At 40.8% G+C, this 23,592-nt stretch overlaps 1 protein-coding gene across 5 annotated transcripts in view; it reads right to left on the reverse strand.

The window, feature by feature from the left end:
• Nucleotides 1-12,242: 12,242 nt before the first annotated feature.
• Nucleotides 12,243-23,592, reverse strand: part of FHOD3 (formin homology 2 domain containing 3) — a 623,525-nt gene continuing 612,175 nt past the window's right edge. For all 5 annotated transcript variants that reach the window (XM_043508620.1, XM_043508619.1, XM_043508621.1 and 2 more), the window contains one exon: nucleotides 12,243-12,531. In XM_043508620.1, coding sequence (XP_043364555.1) covers nucleotides 12,449-12,531 — 83 coding nt within the window. In that variant the 3' untranslated portion in view covers nucleotides 12,243-12,448. The remainder of the gene's footprint in view (nucleotides 12,532-23,592) is intronic.

Here is a 23,592-nt window from a genome sequence, read left to right on the forward strand (position 1 = left end):
CAGTTAGATTAGTGAGCTCTCTAGAGCAGAAATTGTTTTTGCTTTACTCACCTGTATAGTACCTCACAAAAAGTGGTCTTGATCCATGATTACAACTTTTAGGTGGTACTCCTATAAATAAATCATCATCCATCATACCGTGATATTAAAGTAGCCATAAAGAAGAATTTTAATTCATGCCAGGTGATAGCCACCGATTGTTTTCCAACACGTAGATGTTAATTTCAAAAAACAACAAACAGCAATCGAGTGGAATTCAGAAATCACAACTTTGTACTGCAAACAATTAGCTCTTATTGCCACTGAACCATGGATGTTCCAGGTACTTCAGGCACAAGGGACTCTTTCATACAATTTGGTTTGTGCTGGCTATATCCCATTCAAGGCCCCAGGCCAAATTCTCCCTTCACACATACACACACACAGCTTCCACTAAAGTAAATGGAAGTTCACATCTGTATCTGAAGGCAGAATTTAGCCACTTCTCAACACCTGGCTAGAAGATAATGGGGCTAGATTCTTGATTGGTATAGTTCCATTGACTTCAATGGAGTTATTCTTTTTTACATCATCTTAGAATCTGGCCCAATATCTCTAGCTCATTTCTACTAGGTGCTTTATCTGGGTGATCATTTATAAACCATTTGAAATCTTTCATCCATCATAGAGGATAATAATATTTCTGTTCTCTTCAAACAAGCTACAATTACTGCCTATGTTACATAATCTGTAACCACAGATCTCCTTTCAGGCCACTTACATAGCAATTCTTCCTGTATCTGTGAGACAGTATGTGCCTGAAATGTTTGCTTCATTTCATCCCAGTTCACTGGTAAATAGAAACACAACTGGCATAAAATTAAACATGAAATCCTTGATCACATTCATCAAAAGAAAATAATACTAGTCATGATAACTTTAAATAAAACATTAGCAGTAATGAGTCCATTATTTACCAGGCTTATATTGAACTGGCATTGAGTGTTTTTGAAGCTTCATACACAAACTTTGCAAAGTCATAGGAAATGGATACAAAAGTAAAATTTTTTTAAAAAATGGCCTTCAAAAACTTATGGCCTATTTCAACCTCAATTACCCTCTGGACATAAATATATTCATGAAGTTTATCATGGCCAGAAACAGCAGCCAAAAGTTCTTTCTGAATCTGTGGATGCTGATATTACTGCCAAGGATCTGTAAAGGACTTTGAAAACATATACCACAAAGCCATCTTATTGCCACTTCTCACAACCAAAAGGCTTGAACATGTAGGTTGCAAAGTTTGAAATCTTGCCAGAACTATTCTTAAGGATCAAAAATGTTAAAAGCAGCCATGTACCGTGTTATTTTTTTCTTAGTGGTTACCCTATACCAGGGGTGGGCAAACTACGGCCCGTGGGATGGATCCTAAAGATCTTAGAGATGACACTACCATAAGAAATAATTGTAGAGATCTTGTCTGTCACATTTCTTTTGCGCACCAACATTTTGTTGGCAGCAGAATTATCTTAAGAAGCTCACAACCCTTCTCACTTTGGGTATTGATATGGTCCTCATCTCTGTAGCAGTTGAGTACCTGGTTGTCTGTTCTGTGATGAATTCTATGTACCCTAATATAGCTAACACTATAAATAACTCCTGCAGTTTTAAATAGCTTGTCTTTCTCCCTGTTTTTTAGAGCATTTTTTGATCTTTTTTTGTAAATTGTGATTGCTATGCAGGCAGTGGACAAGTGAAAAAGGCAATCACCTGATGTTCTGCATTGAAATAAGCCAGCTTTCTCCTAAAAAAACTATTCCCTTTTGTATTTCCAGAGAGAAAAATCAAGCTGCTAAACTTGGAGACTATCTAATCAATTAATTCCCATCTTTCCTGTTCCCCATATCAGCTGGGCAGTTTAGACTTATTCATTGGCCTCAACAGTGTATTAAAGCAGTATATTTTAATCAGTGGGGATGAGGAGTGATTTAGAAATGAGCAAATAATTCCAAGTCTAAACCACGTTTTTTGTCCGTGACATTTCTGAGAGTTCCCCCAAGAGGATCAATTAACTCACTGACAGGGCCAACTGCATTACATTAATTTATGGGTTCAGTAGCCAAATGTGGTATCCTGCTGCATTTTCCAGTTTAATTGCTGCAGATGTACTGAATCTGTATGGCAAAGACATGCAAAATTGGCCCAACTGGGGACTGCAATGGCTACAGCTGTGGACCGCTAAAGAAAATGGAGTAGAGTGTAGCCACCCTCCTCTATAATATGGCTTGCCATGTGCCCTCCTGAGATCACAGGCCACCTTATGCATTACTCAGATTGCAGAGCTTTGAGGCCATTTGCCATATTGGCATCTTTCTGATCATTTCACCTTGTTTTGGCCCCTTGTGGTTCCCCCTCCACCGCTGCAACAGCATGTCAATGGCATCAACCTCAAGCTATAGACAGAGAACCAAATGGTGCACTGAGGCTGCAGCTTGAGGGGGCCCCAAACAGGTACCTTGTCTGCTGCTCCAGGAATGGGAGGGGCAGGGAGGAACAAGCCACAGAGCGCTGATTACTTAGCAACCATCCAGCAATCGTTTCAGCGCCTGCTGTTGCTGGAATAAAGAAGTCAGCAGCAGGATAAACAGGAGCCAGGAGAGCCCTACTCAGGCCAGCTGGACAAACAGCCCCAGCCTCTGCCTTCATTCACTCATCAATCCCAGTCTGTACTGCCCCACAGTCAATTCCTCCCTTTAACACCAAAATGTCTTCTCCCAGGCTGTCTGGGAAAAACTCTGATCAAATCTGAACAGCCTCTTGCTTATATTCTCTTTCTACTCCTTCCTTAAGACTCAACTCTGCCAAGACACCTACAAACCCCAGCATGCTGAGCATGGCTAATCATGTGGTGAGCTGCGACTGTCTCTCTTCCCCTTCCTTCCTTTCCGGCCTTCCTCCTTAACCCACCTTTATCCCCAAGTTAAAAAAGTGAAAACAAAACAAAAAACAAAACAATACTTGTAACTTACAAAGCTGTGCTTGATCGGATGCTGCATCCGATGAAGTGAGCTGTAGCTCACGAAAGCTTATGCTCAAATAAATTTGTTAGTCTCTAAGGTGCCACAAGTACTCCTTTTCTTTTTTGCGAATACAGACTAACACAGCTGCTACTCTGAAACAATGACTGTATACATTAATTGTATGCACTCAATGGCATATTTCCACTGCGGAACAAAATGAGAGGACAAAGTTAAGACTTTCTGGATTGTCTAGGTTTGGCTGGGATAGTAGTAAATTATGGAAGATTATATGGCGAAGGCATTCCCTAAAGTATTTCTTTTTCAGAAATACGAATGTTTGGGTTTCTTAAAAAGTATAGAATGTTTATACAATAAAATATTATTTTGGGGCATTAGCTTTAGTCCACTAAACACATTTTCAAACTGAACTCGTTTTTAACATAGGTTTCAGAGTAGCAGCCGTGTTAGTCTGTATTCGCAAAAAGAAGAGTATTTGTGGCACCTTAGAGACTAACAAATTTATTAGAGCATAAGCTTTCGTGAGCTACAGCTCACTGCAACCGATGAAGTGAGCTGTAGCTCACGAAAGCTTATGCTCTAATAAATTTGTTAGTTTTTAACATAGTTTGTTTGGGGAATAAGGTTTCAATGCTGGCCTTCGGGCCATGTTGCACATCAATTTTTTTAAGGAGAACTCCCACAATAAAATCAATGGGGTTTAAAAACTGTTGGAATGATATGACTCTGTCAGAGAAATACTCCAAAACCATCATCAAGTTCATTTGCTAATAGCCAATAATAGAAGTTATCTTTTGAGGCCTGATCCAACACCCAATGAAGTCAATGGGAGTCTGTCTATTGATGCCAGTGCCCGTTGCATTAGGCCTTTTTGAATGTGGCTCTAGTGACCATTGCGTGATATTTGCTGTATCTCTCTTATCACTATGCATATAGCAAAGTATATTTAGAGCATTATGGTTGATACTTTTATCTTTTAGACTTTTATTTATTATCTTGAATAACCTCATTGTTCCTTGTAATTAATACAGCATACTTGTGATATGTTCCAGCCAAACAGATTTGAAACCCTATGTGAGGATAGTCTAGTTCGTAGTCAAATGTTGATATAATATCTTGGCATTTAGCAAGAATAGCTTTTTTGACTGTGCTATGAGGTCAATAATTTTCCACAATTTTATGTGGGGAAAAAGGTTGTTAAAAGATATACAGGGCCTCATTTTAACAATCCCTTTCCTTTGCTAGAGCTTGCCAAGATTATTTAAGCCTCCCTTTACACACTGAGGGGAGGGTTGGTCAGGGATGGGCGGGGAGAGCCAGCTTTTGAGTTCTCATTCAGGAGTTGGAATGTTTTATCACTTTATTTAAAAAGGTGATTTTCACCCTGATGTCATTTTTGGATGTGGCATGTGACAACATCACATAGAACCGAACTTTTACCACGTGGCCTTCATATAGACTTGTAATATGTACCTGAGGTGATGTTGGTTATCTGTGGTATCAGACGTGAGACTTTAGAAAATGTAGGCCATTGTCTAAGGGTTTGGTGTTTTTACATGTCCAATGGGACACACCTACAGGAACCAGATAATCAGAAGTGCTGGCATCCCTCCTTTGAAAATCAAGGTGTGTCAAAGTGTGGGACACCCAAAAATAAAGCAGAAGATCCCATCTCATCAATGGTGGCAAGGGGAGAACCCAGTGGAATGGAGAGGTAGCTGGGTGGCAGAAAGGAAAAGGATTCCATCTGAACGTTAGAAGTGGAATGATAATCCTCAAAACACATCATACTCCTCTACAGGTAGACTATTCTCCTGTTCCAAAACAATTCAGGAAAAGCTGGGAGTGGGGGGGGTCCTCAACAGCATGGCATCTAAGGTGGATGCTTTCCATTCAGGATGTCCCAGCAGAGGGTTGTCTCATCAGATTGTGGTGTAATACAATACAGCAGTTATTGAAATTCACTAGAGATAAAGGTTTCTGAATAGAAAGGAGCCGCCTTCTTTTCCAAACTACATTTCCAACAGAAAATGTGGAGATGTTATAAAAAGGAAGAAGATATTTTCTCAATTTATCTGTGCATTTTCAGGGTAAAACTATTATGGAAGGGCTACAATAGAGGTAGTCAACACACAGACCTCGCGCCAAATCCAGATCGCCAGATGCTTTTGAACGGACAACGAAATCTTTTTATTTACTTTTTATTCTCATTATTATTATTATTTTTTATTATTTTCTTTGGAGTCTGGACCTTGACTATACCTTGACCAAGAAATTTGGACCCTGACAAAAAACAATCAATTACTCCTGGGTTACAAAGGATGCAGACATATTTGTTCTCTGACTGGAGTCCAGAGGCTTCCCTGTGACAAAAAATGAGTTCTGAGTACCGAGTCTGAAAAATCTATGCGTGTGTTGTCACTGCACATCTGGAATTTAGGATTACTAATGGATATATTGTGATAGAAGAGAAAAGTGTCTGGCCAATAAACTTGTTTTATATATTTATTTTAAAAAGCATTACCACATTTCTGGCTAGTAGCCTTTTATCCTCTAGACTTTACAACAGCACAACTGGAATGCTAAGCAGCTCTTTAAGAGATACATATAGATCCCACGGGGCATCTTTTTATATGAAATTATTGGAAAAGAAGATCTAGAAAGGAGCAAGTCCCTGTTTTCCGTCGGAAGCGTTACATATATGATAACTTACAACTGCTCCTATCGCCCCAGGGGCTCAAGGTGATGTGTGAAAATCATCTGCTAAACTCTTTGTCAACACAGCTAAGCATCTAGGATGCTGCCACAAAAGTATTTAACTGTCTTTGAACTCTATAACCTAATCTTACCTGACTGTACATGTTACATAAAAGGGTAAATATTTCTGGGTAGCTTATAACACTTATTACCAATTGCACTGGAAATCAAAGTTCTTCATACCACTGTCCTTATTAAGTAGGATAAAATAGTTATCAGTTTTCTACTATGTCCCTCCAAAAAGCCCTGTTACTCTAATTCAGATAGATCGAAACACACTGTGCATGGGGGGAGCTGTGGTGACACTGTCCTCCGGGGCACACGAAGTTGTCGCTCAGAGCTTAGGTACCCGGGTGATGCGTGAAACACATTTCAATCGAGTTAAAAGGCTGTCCCGTTTTACTCCCCCAATATCCATTTTTATGGCTCTGTAATCAAGAGTTTCAGGAATTCCATCTTGCTGTGCAGCATCAATCAGAATACTCACCTGAGTGCAGGCGAGTCAGAGATCTGCATTTATAAACGATGGGCTCTTTGTACAAGCCTCTTTCTGCATGGTCTGCTTTAAAGACAAAAATCAAAAATGCATCAACTACCAGCAGTGCTTAATTTGTGCCAGGGCTTAATTCCGGCACTTCTGGGCTTGGCAGTTCATAGCCCCGGGACCTCTCGGCTCGCCGCATCAGTAATGAAAAGAAAAAAATTGCTTGAGCTGTGGTACCTCTTTCATTACAAAGTAAGCACTGCCTGCCAGCTAATGGTAGCAAGCAGCATCCCGTCATGTTTGGTAGGGATTTCAGTATTAGAATACTGTAAACCTTGAGAACTGAACAGACACACACACACACTTACTTCATTGAGGATTATACATTCAGTTCAATCTGCAAAAGCAGGGATAAAACTTTAAGGTTAGCTTTTCATTGCCAGGCCACCCAGGTGGTTTAACAATGGCATTTTGTTGCTTGTGTGGTGGCTTCATGGCTGCCTAAAGAATACAAAATTTAAACAAATAGCCAACCAAGATCCCAGTTGGATACGTCAACAAAATCAGCAACAAACACAGTGCTTTAGAAAGCTTTATTGCAAGATGTGTTTACATAATGCTGTAGAGGTGAGCTTTGTTACTACTTATATCAAGAAATTTTGGACACAGGTCTGAGGTCAGTTTCTCATGTTGACCCTGCATGGCACAATAAAAAGAGAGACTGCATTTTCTAGAATGTGAGGAAGGGATGGAGTGGGGGAGGAGAGGCAAAAGAGGGGTGTGTTAAAAAGGAAAATCCCCCTGGGTTATACTCAATGTAGTGACAAAGCTTCCTAAGGATGGATACAAATGAAGGAGTGCTTGTGTGTAGTAAATTCTTAAACAGTCATTCAAGTTATTTATGAAGTAAAACTGAGAAACAAAAAGCAGTTTCATGGACAATTAAATTTAACACATAACAAAACATCTTTACCTAAAATGAGAAAAACAAACAAATGAAAAAGGACCTGTAGATAATATCTTTGACCATGCATGGCTTGTTTTTAAATTACAATTCACAGAATAACACTGCTGAAAAGCCTATTTTACACTATGCTACACACAACATGAAAAAACATGAGTAGTAACATTTACACAATTTTACAGTATTTGTCCTTCGTCTAAGAAACACATCCTTTTCTACTTTACAATTTTTTTTTACAATTCCCAGCTCTTTCTCTCTTTCACTCACTCACTCACTCACTCACTCACTCACACACACACACACACACACACACACACACACACACACACACACACACACAGAGTATGCCCCTAATACAGTCTTTAAAAAGGAGAAAAACACCCATTGCTATCAACAGACCTTTTCTTTCAAAGAAGCTGCAGATTTCATATCTGTTTGACGTGATCAATGATTAGATAATGGTTAAACATTACGTACCTCTGTTTGCCACTCAATGGGAAACCAACAAATTAGAAGTGTACAGAATATATTTAATTTAATTTTTTGCATGAACATAGAACTATAAAACCCCTCAAACTCCTTTTGAATGACTTGCTCTTTAACTATTAAACTGCTTTCTCTTTATATTACATCTAAAATGCAATTCAATCATTTGTCGATAAAAATAAAAAGACAAACACAAAATAGGCCCTTGGATTATCAAGTGTTTACAAATAAAATTCAATAGTGTTCCCTAATCAAGCATCTTTTCATCTCAGCATTAGGAAAACAGCATAGGGTGTTTATAATTTTTTTTCTTTTTCTTTTTTTCCTTCCTTCACAGCTCTTAAGTAAGTGAAGTGGATTATCAAGTGTTTACAAATAAAATTCAATAGTGTTCCCTAATCAAGCATCTTTTCATCTCAGCATTAGGAAAACAGCATACGGTGTTTTTAATTTTTTTTCTTTTTTTCCTTCCTTCACAGCTCCTTCTCCTAGCCAGAGAAACTTCAACATTCACAGACCTTGCAGTTGTGCTTGCGTCCAGATGCAGGAAATCCAGAGCAATCTGAACTTTATACAGGACGAACTTCTAGCCTCATATATACATGCACAATTCCCCTTGAAGACAACAAGGAACTGCATGTTCATGGGAGAGAGCAGGAACTGGCCCTTGCGTGCTGCTTATCATGTCTTCCTAGCCATTTTTAAAAACAGTTTACAATTAAAAAATAGCAAACAAACAAAAAATGACTCCATATTATAGACTAATAACTTGCTAAATATGGGCTTCCAAATCAAAGCTGTTCTTGAGTTATAGGAATGTATGTATGTTTGTGGGCGGGGGAGAAACAGGGGATGTGAAGTTGGTAAACTACTATCTTTACCCTTCCTAATCAGATTTAAAACAATCTATTGTAAGAACATAAAAATGGCCATACTGGGTCAGACCGAAGGTCCATCTAGTCCACTATCCTGTCTACTGACAGTGGCCAATGCCAGGTGCACCAAAGGGAATGAACAGAACAGGTAATTATCAAATGGTCCATCCCGTCACCCATTCCCAGCTTCTGGCAAACAGAGGCTATGGACACTATCCCTGCCCATCCTGGCTAATAGCCATTGATGAACCTATTCTCCATGAGCTTATCCAGTTCTTTTTGAACCCTTAGAGTCTTGTCATTCACAACATCCTCCTGCAAAGAGTTCCATAGACTGACTGTGTGTTGTGTGAAAAAATACTTTCTTTTGTTTGTTTCAAACCTGCTGCCTATTAATTTCATTTGGTGACCCCTAGTTCTTGTGTTATGAGAAGGAGTAAATAATAATTTCTTATTTACTTTCTCCAAACCAGTCATGATTTTGTAGACCTCTATCATGTCCCCACTTAGTCATCTCTTTTCCAAGCTGAAAAGTCCGTCTTTTTAATCTCTCCTCATACGGAAGTTGTTCCATACCTCAATAATTTTTGTTGTCCTTTTCTGAATCCTTTCCAATTCCAATACATTTTTTTGAGATGGGGCGACCACATCTGCACGCAGTATTCAAGATGTGGGTGTACCATGGATTTATATAGAGACAGTATGATATTTTCTGTCTTATTATCTATCCCTTTCTTAATGATTCCCAACATTCTGTTGCATTTTTGACTGCTGCTGCACATTGAGTGGATGTTTTCAGAGAACTATCCACCATGACTCCAAGATCTCTCTTGAGTGGTAGATCTCTTTCTTGAGTTGTAAAAGCAACAATCACCCAACCTAAGCAAATATTAATCTTGACTCACAATGTTTGTGAAATGAATCACATTTTTGTTGTTAATTTCTAAATCCCTGTTAAATGAGGGGGATCCAAAGGATTTTGGACATGCAAGCTGACTGAGAGACATTTAACTTTAATGACACTCGGGAAATGCCACTTAAAATACAGTCCCCAAACACAAGAATTGCTTCCTATTACTATGCTGGCAAAACACCATCTACACTTTAGCAGTTGTTGCATTCCTCCCTCATTAACTAGAAGTGGAGATTCCCATTGTCCAGGGTGCATATACAGCACAGAATGCAGGGAATTTAAAGTTCAATCCTGCCAAGTAACTGGAATGGGAGTTGAGCACTTTGAAGGAGGCTTTCAGCATCTGGCCAGAGCAGGACTCGGATTCAGATCTGCTTTTAACTAGGACATGAATTGCAATCCAAACTACTCACTCAGACCACACTGACCTCCATAAACCCCCAATACATCCATCTGTGTGTTTTATGCAACCTTGAGCAGAAAGATAAGAAAATATACTGAAAGGCCAAGTGTCGTATCATGTAGAGCAGTGGTTCTCAAAGCCAGTCTGCTGCTTGTTCAGGGAAAGCCTCTGGTGCACCGGCCCGGTTTGTTTACCTGCCGTGTCTGCAGGTTCTGCCTATCGCGGCTCTCACTGGCCGCGGTTTGCCACTCCAGGCCAATGGGGGCAGCGGAAAGTGGCGTGGGCCAAGGGACATGCTGGCCTCCCTTCCCGCAGCCCCCATTGGCCTGGAGCGGTGAACCGCGGCCAGTGGGAGCCACGATAGGCAGAACTTGAGGACGCGGCAGGTAAACAAACCGGTCCGGCGCGCCAGAGGCTTTCCCTGAACAAGCGGTGGACCGGCTTTGAGAACCACTGATGTAGAGATCCTTTCCAAAACCCTGATGGCAACACAATGTTTCTTTTAAAATGAATTAATGTGATTAAATAAATTCTGTTTCCTTCAGTTTTCTGATCAATCCTTTCCCCTTGACAGCTTTCAACTCATTCTTTATTCTATGTTTTATTAGCTAACCAATGAATGGCTTCTGTCTGCTTCCAAAATTCACTTGTTAAACTAAACTAACTGTCAATAGCAGGAAAACATGTTCACCAATGTCTGTAAACCCAACGCCATACTGTAACAACCAGGACTCATAGCATATATTTACCCATGAACTGGATGGGTCAAGGCCCCAGGCAACTGTCAATAAGGACTGAAATCTAGCAGCTGAGGAAGAGAATTGTACAGATGGGAGTTTTCACCACATATTACATTTAGTTTGATTCTACTAGGTCATTTATTTCAGTATTGCCTACTGATTGGCTCTCAGATTACTTGGATTCTGTGTTCAACGTAGTCTCATATATAGTTGAAATTTTGCCTGTTTGGTGCCTTATCCTTAGCATTTCCTGTCCTCAAAGTGGAACAGAATGCAGGAGTCAATACATCTTTAGTCCCAGCCCAGGGTCACAAAAAAGCTAATCCCATATTGCCTCACAATGCATTCTTCAGTACCATTCCATCTAGATATGCTTTGGTGCAAAATGTTCCCTTTTTTTGTTGTTACTAAATTGCAGTTCCCATGAAAATGCTTTGGCAGTGGCAAAAGCTGGGTATAAGTGGGTTCAGTTCAAATTCACTGAGGCAGATGTACTTCACTTAAAGGCAAATGATCTGATTAAAGTATATTCTAAAATTCTGTCTGGTTTGGACAATGGAGTGTGATCCTTTATATGGGGATATACCAGAATAGAACACGCACTTAACCTCAAACATACACTGAAGATGTTTATAGAAGTCAATTACAAACAATGAGATGAAGAAGAATGAGGAAAAAGCAAATTCCTTGTGTGGGAAGAGGAATGTTCACTGTGGTATCCTCGTTATTTACTTTAATGATGAAAAAAGACAAAATATAGAGGAGTTTTAGCAGGGCCATTTCATGTTCAGTTCAATTGGTTTGAAGCTAAATCACCACTAAACTACATCACAACAGAGAAAAGCAGCATGAAGGGCTCAGGCAGGTGAACAAAACTTCTTGATCTTGGCAGCAGAACCTCTTTATCTAGCATGTAAATTGTTGGCATACATTTCTGAAATTGTACAAAGACTCAGTATACCTAGAGTTCAACAGTAGGAGATATTCTGTGCTATCTGTGTGTGTACAATATTAGGTACAGTGTACGTGCATACACACACATGCAGTTCAGAATCCTAAACATTCCACCTGCACTGCAGGGTGTTTCCTGCCCTGCAGGGTGAAGTCCATTGAATAACATTGAGTTCCTGTAAAAAGACACTCCTTTCCTGAAGGTCAGGTGGAATTTTAAGGCCCCAGGAGTGAAATCTTTGCCCCTTTGACTTCAGTGGGGCCAGGATTTCACCCCAGGACTATATGTGTATGTTGTACATACACACACATCCATACTGTACATATACATAAGTACACATACATTTTTACATTCTTTGGTGGTGAGATAAAAATAGGGTTGTACAGATTTGTGTATGTCTGTCCAATAAAACAATCTTAGGAAGATCATAGTAACTGTAACAGAAGTGATTTTGCCTCTTTAAGGACTGTTCCTTGCACTGACAAAATGCCATGCTTTACAATTACTAAAACAGGCCACAAGGAAAGCCAACGTAAACATAGCTCACACAATAAAAGATAACTCAGGAGAGTCCCCTAATACTCACATCAATGCATCATGAGAGAACAAGCTATAAGCTTTCACCTAGAAATACTCAAACACTCCTTTTTGTATCTGTCAGGTTTTAGTGCTGAGCTGTGACACACCCTTCTTTAGCCCTTTTTGTTTTTTCTGTTATGTATCTTATCAAAAATTAAACTAACAGAGGACGGGATGTCAGGAGGAACAGATGAGGCTGGAAGAACAATGCCACACTGAATGGTTGTCAGCCCGTGTATCATCCATGATGGTTTTGCTTGGAGCCACCTCTAAGGATTTCACACCTGCATCTCAGAGGTGCTGATGAGGCCCAGTGCTTTGGCTTCTTCTGGTGTCAATCCACTCTTTAGTGTTCTTCTTACTGTACGGTCACAAAATCCAAAGGGAAGCAAAGAACAGTTAGGAGTGATATCGGGACTATCAGTTGCAATATATAGTCTAACACAAAAACAGAATCAAACATACAGCAGCTATGTCTATAAGGCCTGAGTTTCAGAGCAGCTGAGCACTCTCATCTGGCAACTCAATGGGTCCATAAGGTACCCAGCAGCTGTGAAAATCTTTCTATAACATCTATCTATAGATTCAAAACAAGTCTTTTCAAGTCTTGTTTTCTTAAGTAAAATCCTATAGAACTTAAGGAAATCAGCTTTCTTTAGATTTATATCAAATGGTTTTTACATTCCACAAAAGGAATTAGCATTCTCATATAGGTTTTTAGAGAACTTTTAATAGTACCCTATTTGTTTTGTCCCTATGAAGTTCAATGGGGCTTTTCCATATGGTGTTTTAATTGCTATTTCTCTGATCTTCTAATAACATAAAAGTTAAAAAGAACCAAAAGTAACCACAACATTACAAGTAATCAGAATCCTTATAAATAATGCTTCAAAACCAGATTTCCTTTCCCCTTGTTTTCTGCTGTGTCCCCTTACTCCCCCCTTCTCCCCTCCCATATCTACATCATATATTGTCAGCAATGGTTTATAGCTAATTTACAGGGGTTGAGACCTTGGCTTTTTATTTTTCTGAGAATTGTCTGGAAAATCTGTACTACCACAATAATATAAACAGCAGCACAAATAAGTATAATTTGACACATGAAACTTACATTTTAAATTTATTTCTGCTTCACAGACTCAGGGTTTGTCTACATGGTATGATAATGTGCACCAGTGGGGTGTGAATTCTAAAGTGCACCAACATCTCACACATTAACTTGCCTGTGTAGACCTGGCTGATGCGCACTAAAAGTTCCCTACTGGGCTTTAACATAGTACTGTTAAACCAGACTGTTATACTGCGCACTAGGGAACTGTTATTGCATGCCAACAGGGTTTACATAGGCCAGTTAGTGAGTAGCATTTTGGTGTGCTTCAGAATTCACACCCCACTATTGTGTATCAGTGCACCATGTAGACAAGCCCTTAAAGAAGAGTTTGCCATTTCTTTTATAGCAAACAGAATTTGTGACTGTGCACTTCCCTAGAATTTTTGTCACTAGGGGCTGCAGGTGAACAGCCCCTTGTTTCGGGTGGGATGGGGAGGCCTATGGACTGACTGCTCACTCCAATAGTTTGTTGTCTAGGCAGATGTGCAAAATGCAGATTAATGCATTTATTGTACATCCAAAGTCCAAACTATAATTTATGCAGAGCAAAAATATTCAGAGCTCCATAACAGTGAAGAGAGCCAGTAGAAGACACACAGCTCTGGAGAAAGGAATTACAGAGCATGGTTAAGAACTCCTTGGCTTCCAGCATTGTTTTTATGCACCATAATTAAGAGCTTCAATTCACTGGAGAGTCACTCCAAGTTCCTGAAACTGACTGGTATAGACATGGGTCTAGCAGGAGTGAAAGGACTGAATGGATTGTTATGGAAAACGAATAAGATAAGAAAGAGGAAAATAATGTCACCATGTCATGAATATGGTGAAAAGCATGATCTACATTTAATAGCTAAATTTCTCTCTTCCGTTTCTGGGACAATTAAGTGAATTGGGAATGTCACACTTACAATTGTTCCTTCACTTCCAAACCCCTCACTTGAGGAGTTCTTCAAGGCTCACTCCTCTCCCCTATATTATTTAACTTCTATACCAAGCCATTGGAAGAATGTGAGGAAATGTTGCATGATACCCATCTCCATATCTCCTTTGCATCAAATATAAATCAGCACCATCTCCCAACTTTATCAGTGCTTTGGTGAAATCTGCACTGGATGGAGAGCTCCGGGCTCAAGCTGAACCTAGGCAAGACTAAGAAGATGGTGGTAGGAACAGGGAAGTGCTTCAAATAACACTTCCATTATCCAGACCACCTTCCTAACATTATTAAATCAGTCCTCACTTGGAGGTCCTTTGGGACTTCTCAGAGTTATTAGATTCCCAACAGTCATGACAACAACAACAAAAAAAGTGTGAATTGCCAGAATATTTCATCCCTGCCTATCAGAAATGGTCACAATGATCCACACACTTGTGACTTCAAGGCTTGAGTATCAAAACACATTATATCTAAAATGAAACTACACTCCCTTCCCCCTCCCCCGAAAAGCTGCAACTGAAACAAAATACAGCTTTATGTCTGCTTGATAATTACACAGTTGCCATATATTGTTCACCCCAGTACTTTGCTCCCTGGTGAATAGATAGTCAAGTTTAAAGTCTTTGTCCTGTTATATTCAAGGCCCTCCATGAAACTGGCTCTAGCTACCTACAAGGTTATCTTTGCATCTTGTAACCCTGAACTCCAAAACCAGCTACATTCCACTGGAACAATGAACCTGTTGACCTCTAGAGGGAGGCATATGAGCACAGGAGACAGAACTTTCACAGAAGCTGGACCTAGAATGTGGAACTCACTCCCACAAGAAATAAGATCTCACCATTTCCAGAACTTAATGTAAACCTCATTTCTTTGAATTAGCTTTTCCTCAAAAATGTCACCACAGATGCACGCACATACAAACATATCCAAACATAAACAAGAAAAATGCTCTAAACTAAGCAAGCTTTTTTCTTACAAGATGGCAAGGCTGAAGTAAAGAAGAAAGATCAACTGTTATGTCCATTTGTAAATACTTAGTAGACACTCAGACACTGTAATAATGGGGTCATATTCATCCATAAAGAACAGCTGGAATAAACCAAATTCAGTTATGCCTATATAAATCTTTAAAAGTCAATATAGTTACTATTCCACATACAGGTTTCAGAGTAGCAGCCGTGTTCGTCTGTATTCACAAAAAGAAAAGGAGTACTTGTGGCACCTTAGAGACTAACAAATTTATTAGAGCATAAGCTTTCGTGAGCTACAGCTCACTTCATCGGATGCATTTGGTGGAAAAAACAGAGGAGAGATTTATATACACACACAGAGAACATGAAACAATGGGTTTATCATACACACTGTAAGGAGAGTGATCACTTAAGATAAGCCATCACCAGCAGCAGGGGGGGAAAGGAGGAAAACCTTTCATGGTGACAAGCAAGGTAGGCTATTTCCAGCAGTTAACAAGAATATCTGAGGAACGGGGGGGTGGGGTGGAGGGGAGAAATAACATGGGGAAATAGTTTTACTTTGTGTAATGACTCATCCATTCCCAGTCTCTATTCAAGCCTAAGTTAATTGTATCCAGTTTGCAAATTAATTCCAATTCAGCAGTCTCTCGTTGGAGTCTGTTTTTGAAGCTTTTTTGTTGAAGGATAGCCACTCTTAGGTCTGTGATCGAGTGACCAGAGAGATTGAAGTGTTCTCCAACTGGTTTTTGAATGTTATAATTCTTGACGTCTGATTTGTGTCCATTCATTCTTTTACGTAGAGACTGTCCAGTTTGGCCAATGTACATGGCAGAGGGACATTGCTGGCACATGATGGCATATATCACATTGGTAGATGCGCAGGTGAACGAGCCTCTGATAGTGTGGCTGATGTGATTAGGCCCTATGATGGTATCCCCTGAATAGATATGTGGACAGAGTTGGCAACGGGCTTTGTTGCAAGGATAGGTTCCTGGGTTAGTGGTTCTGTTGTGTGGTGTGTGGTTGCTGGTGAGTATTTGCTTCAGATTGGGGGGCTGTCTGTAAGCAAGGACTGGCCTGTCTCCCAAGATCTGTGAGAGTGATGGGTCGTCCTTCAGGATAGGTTGTAGATCCTTGATGATGCGTTGGAGAGGTTTTAGTTGGGGGCTGAAGGTGATGGCTAGTGGCGTTCTGTTCTTTTCTTTGTTGGGCCTGTCCTGTAGTAGGTGACTTCTGGGTACTCTTCTGGCTCTGTCAATCTGTTTCTTCACTTCAGCAGGTGGGTATTGTAGTTGTAGGAATGCATGATAGAGATCTTGTAGGTGTTTGTCTCTGTCTGAGGGGTTGGAGCAGATGCGGTTATATCGTAGAGCTTGGCTGTAGACAATGGATCGTGTGGTATGATCTGGATGAAAGCTAGAGGCATGTAGGTAGGAATAGCGGTCAGTAGGTTTCCGATATAGGGTGGTGTTTATGTGACCATCGCTTATTAGCACCGTAGTGTCCAGGAAGTGGATCTCTTGTGTGGACTGGTCCAGGCTGAGGTTGATGGTGGGATGGAAATTGTTGAAATCCTGGTGGAATTCCTCAAGGGCTTCTTTTCCATGGGTCCAGATGATGAAGATGTCATCAATGTAGCGCAAGTAGAGTAGGGGCATTAGGGGACGAGAGCTGAGGAAGCGTTGTTCTAAGTCAGCCATAAAAATGTTGGCATACTGTGGGGCCATGCGGGTACCCATCGCAGTGCTGCTGATTTGAAGGTATACATTGTCCCCAAATGTGAAATAGATATGGGTGAGGAAAGATTAAGAATGTGCTCTCAAAACTGGATACTCTCATAAAGAACCAACCTTCCACACAAACTTCCTCGTGGCTGGACTTTACAAAAACTAGACAAGCCATTTACAACACACACTTTGCTTCTCTACAAAAGAAAAAGGACACTAAGCTATCTAAACTACTACATGCCACAAGGGGCCACAAAAGTGGTTCCCGTAACCCACCCAGCAATGTTGTTAATCTATCCAACTATACTCTTAGCCCAGCAGAAGAATCTGTCCTATCTCGGGGCCTCTCCTTTTGCCCCTCCACCCCCATGAACATGATACAGTTCTGTGGTGACCTAGAATCCTATTTTCGACGTTTCCAACTCAAGGAATATTTCCAACACACCTCTGACCAACTTATTAACCCACAGAGACCTTCCTACCAACACTACAAAAAGAAGGATTCTGGGTGGACTCCTCCTGAAGGTCGAAAAAGCAGCCTGGACTTCTACATAGAGTGCTTCCGCCGACGTGCCCGAGCTGAAATTGTGGAAAAGCAGCATTGCTTGCCCCATAACCTCAGCCATGCAGAACACAGTGCCATCCACAGCCTCAGAAACAACTCTGACATCATAATCAAAAAGGCTGACAAAGGAGGTGCTGTCGTCATCATGAATAGGTCGGAGTATGAACAAGAGGCTACTAGGCAGCTCTCCAACACCACTTTCTACAAGCCATTACCCTCTGATCCCACTGAGAGTTACCAAAAGAAACTACAGCATTTGCGCAAGAAACCCCCTGAAAAAGCACAAGAACAAATCCGCACAGATACACCCCTAGAACCCCGACCTGGGGTATTCTATCTGCTACCCAAGATCCATAAACCTGGAAATCCTGGACGCCCCATCATCTCAGGCATTGACACCCTGACAGCAGGATTGTCTGGCTATGTAGACTCCCTCCTCAGGCCCTACGTTACCAGCACTCCCAGCTGTCTTCGAGACACCACTGACTTCCTGAGGAAACTACAGTCCATTGGTGATCTTCCTAAAAACACCATCCTAGCCACTATGGATGTAGAAGCCCTCTACACCAACATTCCACACAAAGATGGACTACAAGCCATCAGGAAAAGTATCCCCGATAATGTCACGGCTAACCTGGTGGCTGAACTTTGTGACTTTGTCCTCACCCATAACTATTTCACATTTGGGGACAATGTATACCTTCAAATCAGCGGCACTGCGATGGGTACCTGCATGGCCCACAGTATGCCAACATTTTTATGGCTGACTTAGAACAACGCTTCCTCAGCTCTCGTCCCCTAATGCCCCTACTCTACTTGCGCTACATTGATGACATCTTCATCATCTGGACCCATGGAAAAGAAGCCCTTGAGGAATTCCACCAGGATTTCAACAATTTCCATCCCACCATCAACCTCAGCCTGGACCAGTCCACACAAGAGATCCACTTCCTGGACACTACAGTGCTAATAAGCGATGGTCACATAAACACCACCCTATATCGGAAACCTACTGACCGCTAATCCTACCTACATGCCTCTAGCTTTCATCCAGATCATACCACACTATCCATTGTCTACAGCCAAGCTCTACGATATAACTGCATCTGCTCCAACCCCTCAGACAGAGACAAACACCTACAAGATCTCTATCATGCATTCCTACAACTACAATACCCACCTGCTGAAGTGAAGAAACTGATTGACAGAGCCAGAAGACCCAGAAGTCACCTACTACAGGACAGGCCCAACAAAGAAAAGAACAGAACGCCACTAGCCATCACCTTCAGCCCCCAACTAAAACCTCTCCAACGCATCATCAAGGATCTACAACCTATCCTGAAGGACGACCCATCACTCTCACAGATCTTGGGAGACAGGCCAGTCCTTGCTTACAGACAGCCCCCCAACCTGAAGCAAATACTCACCAGCAACCACACACCGCACAACAGAACCACTAACCCAGGAACCTATCCTTGCAACAAAGCCCGTTGCCAACTCTGTCCACATATCTATTCAGGGGATACCATCATAGGGCCTAATCACATCAGCCACACTATCAGAGGCTCGTTCACCTGCGCATCTACCAATGTGATATATGCCATCATGTGCCAGCAATGCCCCTCTGCCATGTACATTGGCCAAACTGGACAGTCTCTACGTAAAAGAATGAATGGACACAAATCAGACTTCAAGAATTATAACATTCAAATACCAGTTGGAGAACACTTCAATCTCTCTGGTCACTCGATCACAGACCTAAGAGTGGCTATCCTTCAACAAAAAAGCTTCAAAAACAGACTCCAACGAGAGACTGCTGAATTGGAATTAATTTGCAAACTGGATACAATTAACTTAGGCTTGAATAGAGACTGGGAATGGATGAGTCATTACACAAAGTAAAACTATTTCCCCATGTTATTTCTCCCCCCCACCCCACCCCCCACTGTTCCTCAGATATTCTTGTTAACTGCTGGAAATAGCCTACCTTGCTTGTCACCATGAAAGGTTTTCCTCCTTTCCCCCCCTGCTGCTGGTGATGGCTTATCTTAAGTGATCACTCTCCTTACAGTGTGTATGATAAACCCATTGTTTCATGTTCTCTGTGTGTGTATATAAATCTCTCCTCTGTTTTTTCCACCAAATGCATCCGATGAAGTGAGCTGTAGCTCACGAAAGCTTATTCTCTAATAAATTTGTTAGTCTCTAAGGTGCCACAAGTACTCCTTTTCTTTATTCCACATACACAACTTGCTAACTGAAAAAAAACTGAAGGGAGAAAAATATGTGGCTTTACCTTAGACTGAACACAAAAACAGAAGATGGTGAAATTCCCATTTCCACTTTAGTTACAGGCCTGCAACTTCACTATGCAAACCAGTGTAAAGGGAATGCTAAAGACAGATTTAATAATGAATTGGTCTTTAGGGAAATTATATATGGAGTACTTAATAAGGAGTCAGAATACTGTGGAGGAAAAAGCCTATTATGAGAAAATGTGAAAGAGAACCGAGGATTTAACTGTAAGCGAGAATCATCATTATATATCTTAAGATATGCCATGTTCTGAATTTATTGGAGATTCAATTCAAGGACATCACTATTTGGTATATGATCCAAAATGATGTACACAATTAATGTAAACTCTTCATACTCTATCCTATGACTGTATAATGCCTGGCATAATGGAGCCCCAACCCTTAGCTGGGGACTTTAAGAGCTAGCAGAGCTCAAATAAATAATAATAGTAACATTCATTCAGTACTTGGACACATGTAGAAGTATCTGACCAAAAAAGGTCTTGTAGGGTTCTGTACAGTTTTGCTAAACTACCTCAGGTCTCAACTATGACCCAGAAAGGTAACTTGGATTTAGACATCCCAATGCCTAGACCTTTTAACTTAAGCAGTTAGACAGGAGGAATCAGCTCCAAAGATAGACAGACTTTGATGGGTAAGGGTAATAAAATTACATTTTAAAATCTGTAAATCTAATGAAAAGCTCCCCTGTGGAGAGAATCAGGCTCTAAGCAAAGAGATTCAACAGATAAGCCTGCTATGCCCGCACTGAAAATGCTACTTCATGAGGTACTGTGTGCCTATTGAAACTCATTAAGTAGAAGTGTGTCTACTCTGAATTTACATGGCAATTTTCCATGCATTATGGACTTGCATGCCCATATTGGAGCAGATTTGGAGGATTTGTTGCTGAGCAGAAGAACATGATTTGTTTCTAATGTGCCTAGGGACTGAGAGAGCTTGAGATCCTTTGTGAAGATATGTGCCTTTCAGTGTTAAAGCTTCTAGTTACAAATAATCTAGAGTCAGACCTGGCTCTCGTGTGAGTGTGTTGTGGGGACACGGAGCTCAAGGAGGCATCCCTCACCTTAGTGTGCCCCTTTATGATTCAGGTGGAATTTAAGCCATTGCATTTGTGGAATAGCAGGGACTGCCTCTTTAAACAGTGCCAGGAGTAAGGAGAGGTGGAAGGGAGGGGACACCACAGTCCTGTCACATTTTCCCTTGGCCCCCTTGTATTGGCCCTTGGAGGGGGCTGAAACAGGAGAAATCTAACTGCACTCTATAAAGGGGTGCAGTAAAATATGCACTTTTCCTATGAACTGGAGGGTGGGTGAATCTCCTTGTAACATGCTATAAAGCAGATGATTCTAGGCCTTTTTCTCTTCCAGATATTGCATTTGGTGGCAATCTCCTACCACTTGGGACAGGAATACAATCCATTAGTAGAAGTTACTTGGACAGAGAGTTTTTCCTTCCATGTTTTACACTCAGTGCAACATTACACCACTCAAACTAGGTCTCTATTCTTCCCTTTTCACTGAACTCTGTGGCATGTCACTAACTTGACTAGACATAATTTCTTGGCTTGTAAAACTCTTGGCCTGCTGCAGCCCACATTAAATTGAGTTATGGAATGCATTCTGGAGGCAATGACAATAAAAATAAAGATTTCTAATGACCTTTTGTGCTCTTTAAGCAATCTTTAAAACATTGGCTAAAGAAACATAAAAACATAAAACAGGAAGAAAATTACTTTTACTGTTGTCACAAGAAAGTCCTACTGAGATCTCATAACCCAGAAACCAAACGTTGTTTTTAGGGGGTCGGAGGGGATGATATTCTTTACCAGTCAGGAAATCTAGAACTTAGTTTGATATTCTGGCAGAACGTAGCATGCCTATGATGAACTTTGTGAATTCATCTGAGCACACTGGATCAAACAACTGAAAAGAGAAGCAGCCCTCACAGAACTGGGAACATTTAACCTACAAGAAGACTCCCCAAAGCAGAGCCTTTTCTCAGCACATAAATAATCTAAACAGGATTTTTTTTAAAGGGCGGCTAGCCTCCCTGATTTCACTAGAAGTGAGGAGCAGTAAAAAAAAGCAAGGTTGGCGCCACATATGGTAACAGTTTCAATGGCTTTTTGCATGTACGTGTAGACCATTTCCATGCAAGTACCATTTGAATTGCAACAGTATCCCTTTACAAAAATATGAGCACTTTGTTTGCTTTGGGGGTGCGTGTATCATGGAAATGGTGTAATTCCCAACAGTGTCCTAGCAAACAATGAAAATGAATAAAACTCCTATGGAAGTCTGTGGGCCGATGAAGTAAATGATTATGATAGTTTGTCAGAAAACAAATGTAAGATGCTGTAAATTACCTATGGGGGAAGCAGGAGGTTAGTAAGAAAAGAAGCCTATAAGAGGATAGGAGACCAAGCAGTCTTATAAGCCTATTTTATCTTACGTACTTTAGTTGCATTTCGTGCTACATACTCCCGTCCCTACCTCCCACACAATTCACTCAGACCTATTTTATAATCAACTTCTTCTTCCCCTTCAGGTTTCAGAGTAGCAGCCGTGTTAGTCTATATTCGCAAAAAGAAGAGGAGTACTTGTGGCACCTCAGAGACTAACAAGTTTATTTTAGCATAAGCTTTCGTGAGCTACAGCTCACTTCATCAGATGCATACGATGAAGTGAGCTGTAGCTCACGAAAGCTTATGCTCTAATAAATTTGTTAGTCTCTAAGGTGCCACAAGTACTGCTTTTCTTATAACTAAGACTGAGGTCATGTTAGTTAGAAGAGGTGCCACAAGGAAACTGGAGATAGAGATTAACTGACTATGACTAAACCAGATGGACCAGTTCAAGTACGTTGGCGGCTGGGTTATGGAAGATGGCAATCTTTAACGTGAGATACACTCAAGACTGTGGGGGAGCTGGAAGAGTGTGGAATAACATCTCTAGGGTTGTGTATGACAAGCATATGCCACTGAGATTGAAAGCCCATCTGTCTGGAACAATGGTGAGCCCCACAATGCTGTAATACAGAAGCATGGGGAGTAAAGAGATGGCATGTTCAACACCTACAGATGTTTGAGATGGGATATCTTTGCGCAATTAAAAGAGAATCAAAGTGGATGAGGTAATATCATTTATTGATATTCTGTTGGTGAGAGAGACTTCTGTTGGTGACAGAGACAAGCTTTCAGGCTTACACAGAGCTCTTCTTCAAGTCTAGGAAAGATACTCAGAGTGTCAACAGCTAAAAACACACAATAAAAAAGTCACACTAAAAGAGAGATTGTGAAATTCAAGATTAGGATGGAAGTCAAAGTCCATAGGAAGTGAGCTGTAGCTCACGAAAGCTTATGCTCTAATAAATTTGTTAGTCTCTAAGGTGCCACAAGTACTGCTTTTCTTTTTGCGAATACAGACTAACACGGCTGCTACTCTGAAATCTTAGTTATGTTCGTTTTCATCCCATGCCATTGTAGCTGGTCATACCACTGGATTACTATTTCCTTTAGGTCTTCTTTTGAGGACACCCTTATTACTATATTGTCTAAATATAGAAGTTAGTCCAGTAAAAGATATTACCCCACCCACCTTGTCTCTCTAATATCTTGGGACCAACATGTCCACAACAACACTGCATATAGCAGCTTCTCACTTTTTCCAACAGGGATCTTCCTGCTAATGTGGTCTATCAAATATGATAAACAGCAGCAGACTGATTGATGGCCCTCATGCAATCTGACTTACACTTCAAAGGGGCTTATCTTTTAAAACATGTT

The sequence above is a fragment of the Dermochelys coriacea genome, chromosome 2, assembly GCF_009764565.3.
Source record: "Dermochelys coriacea isolate rDerCor1 chromosome 2, rDerCor1.pri.v4, whole genome shotgun sequence".
NCBI lineage: Eukaryota > Metazoa > Chordata > Testudines > Dermochelyidae > Dermochelys > Dermochelys coriacea.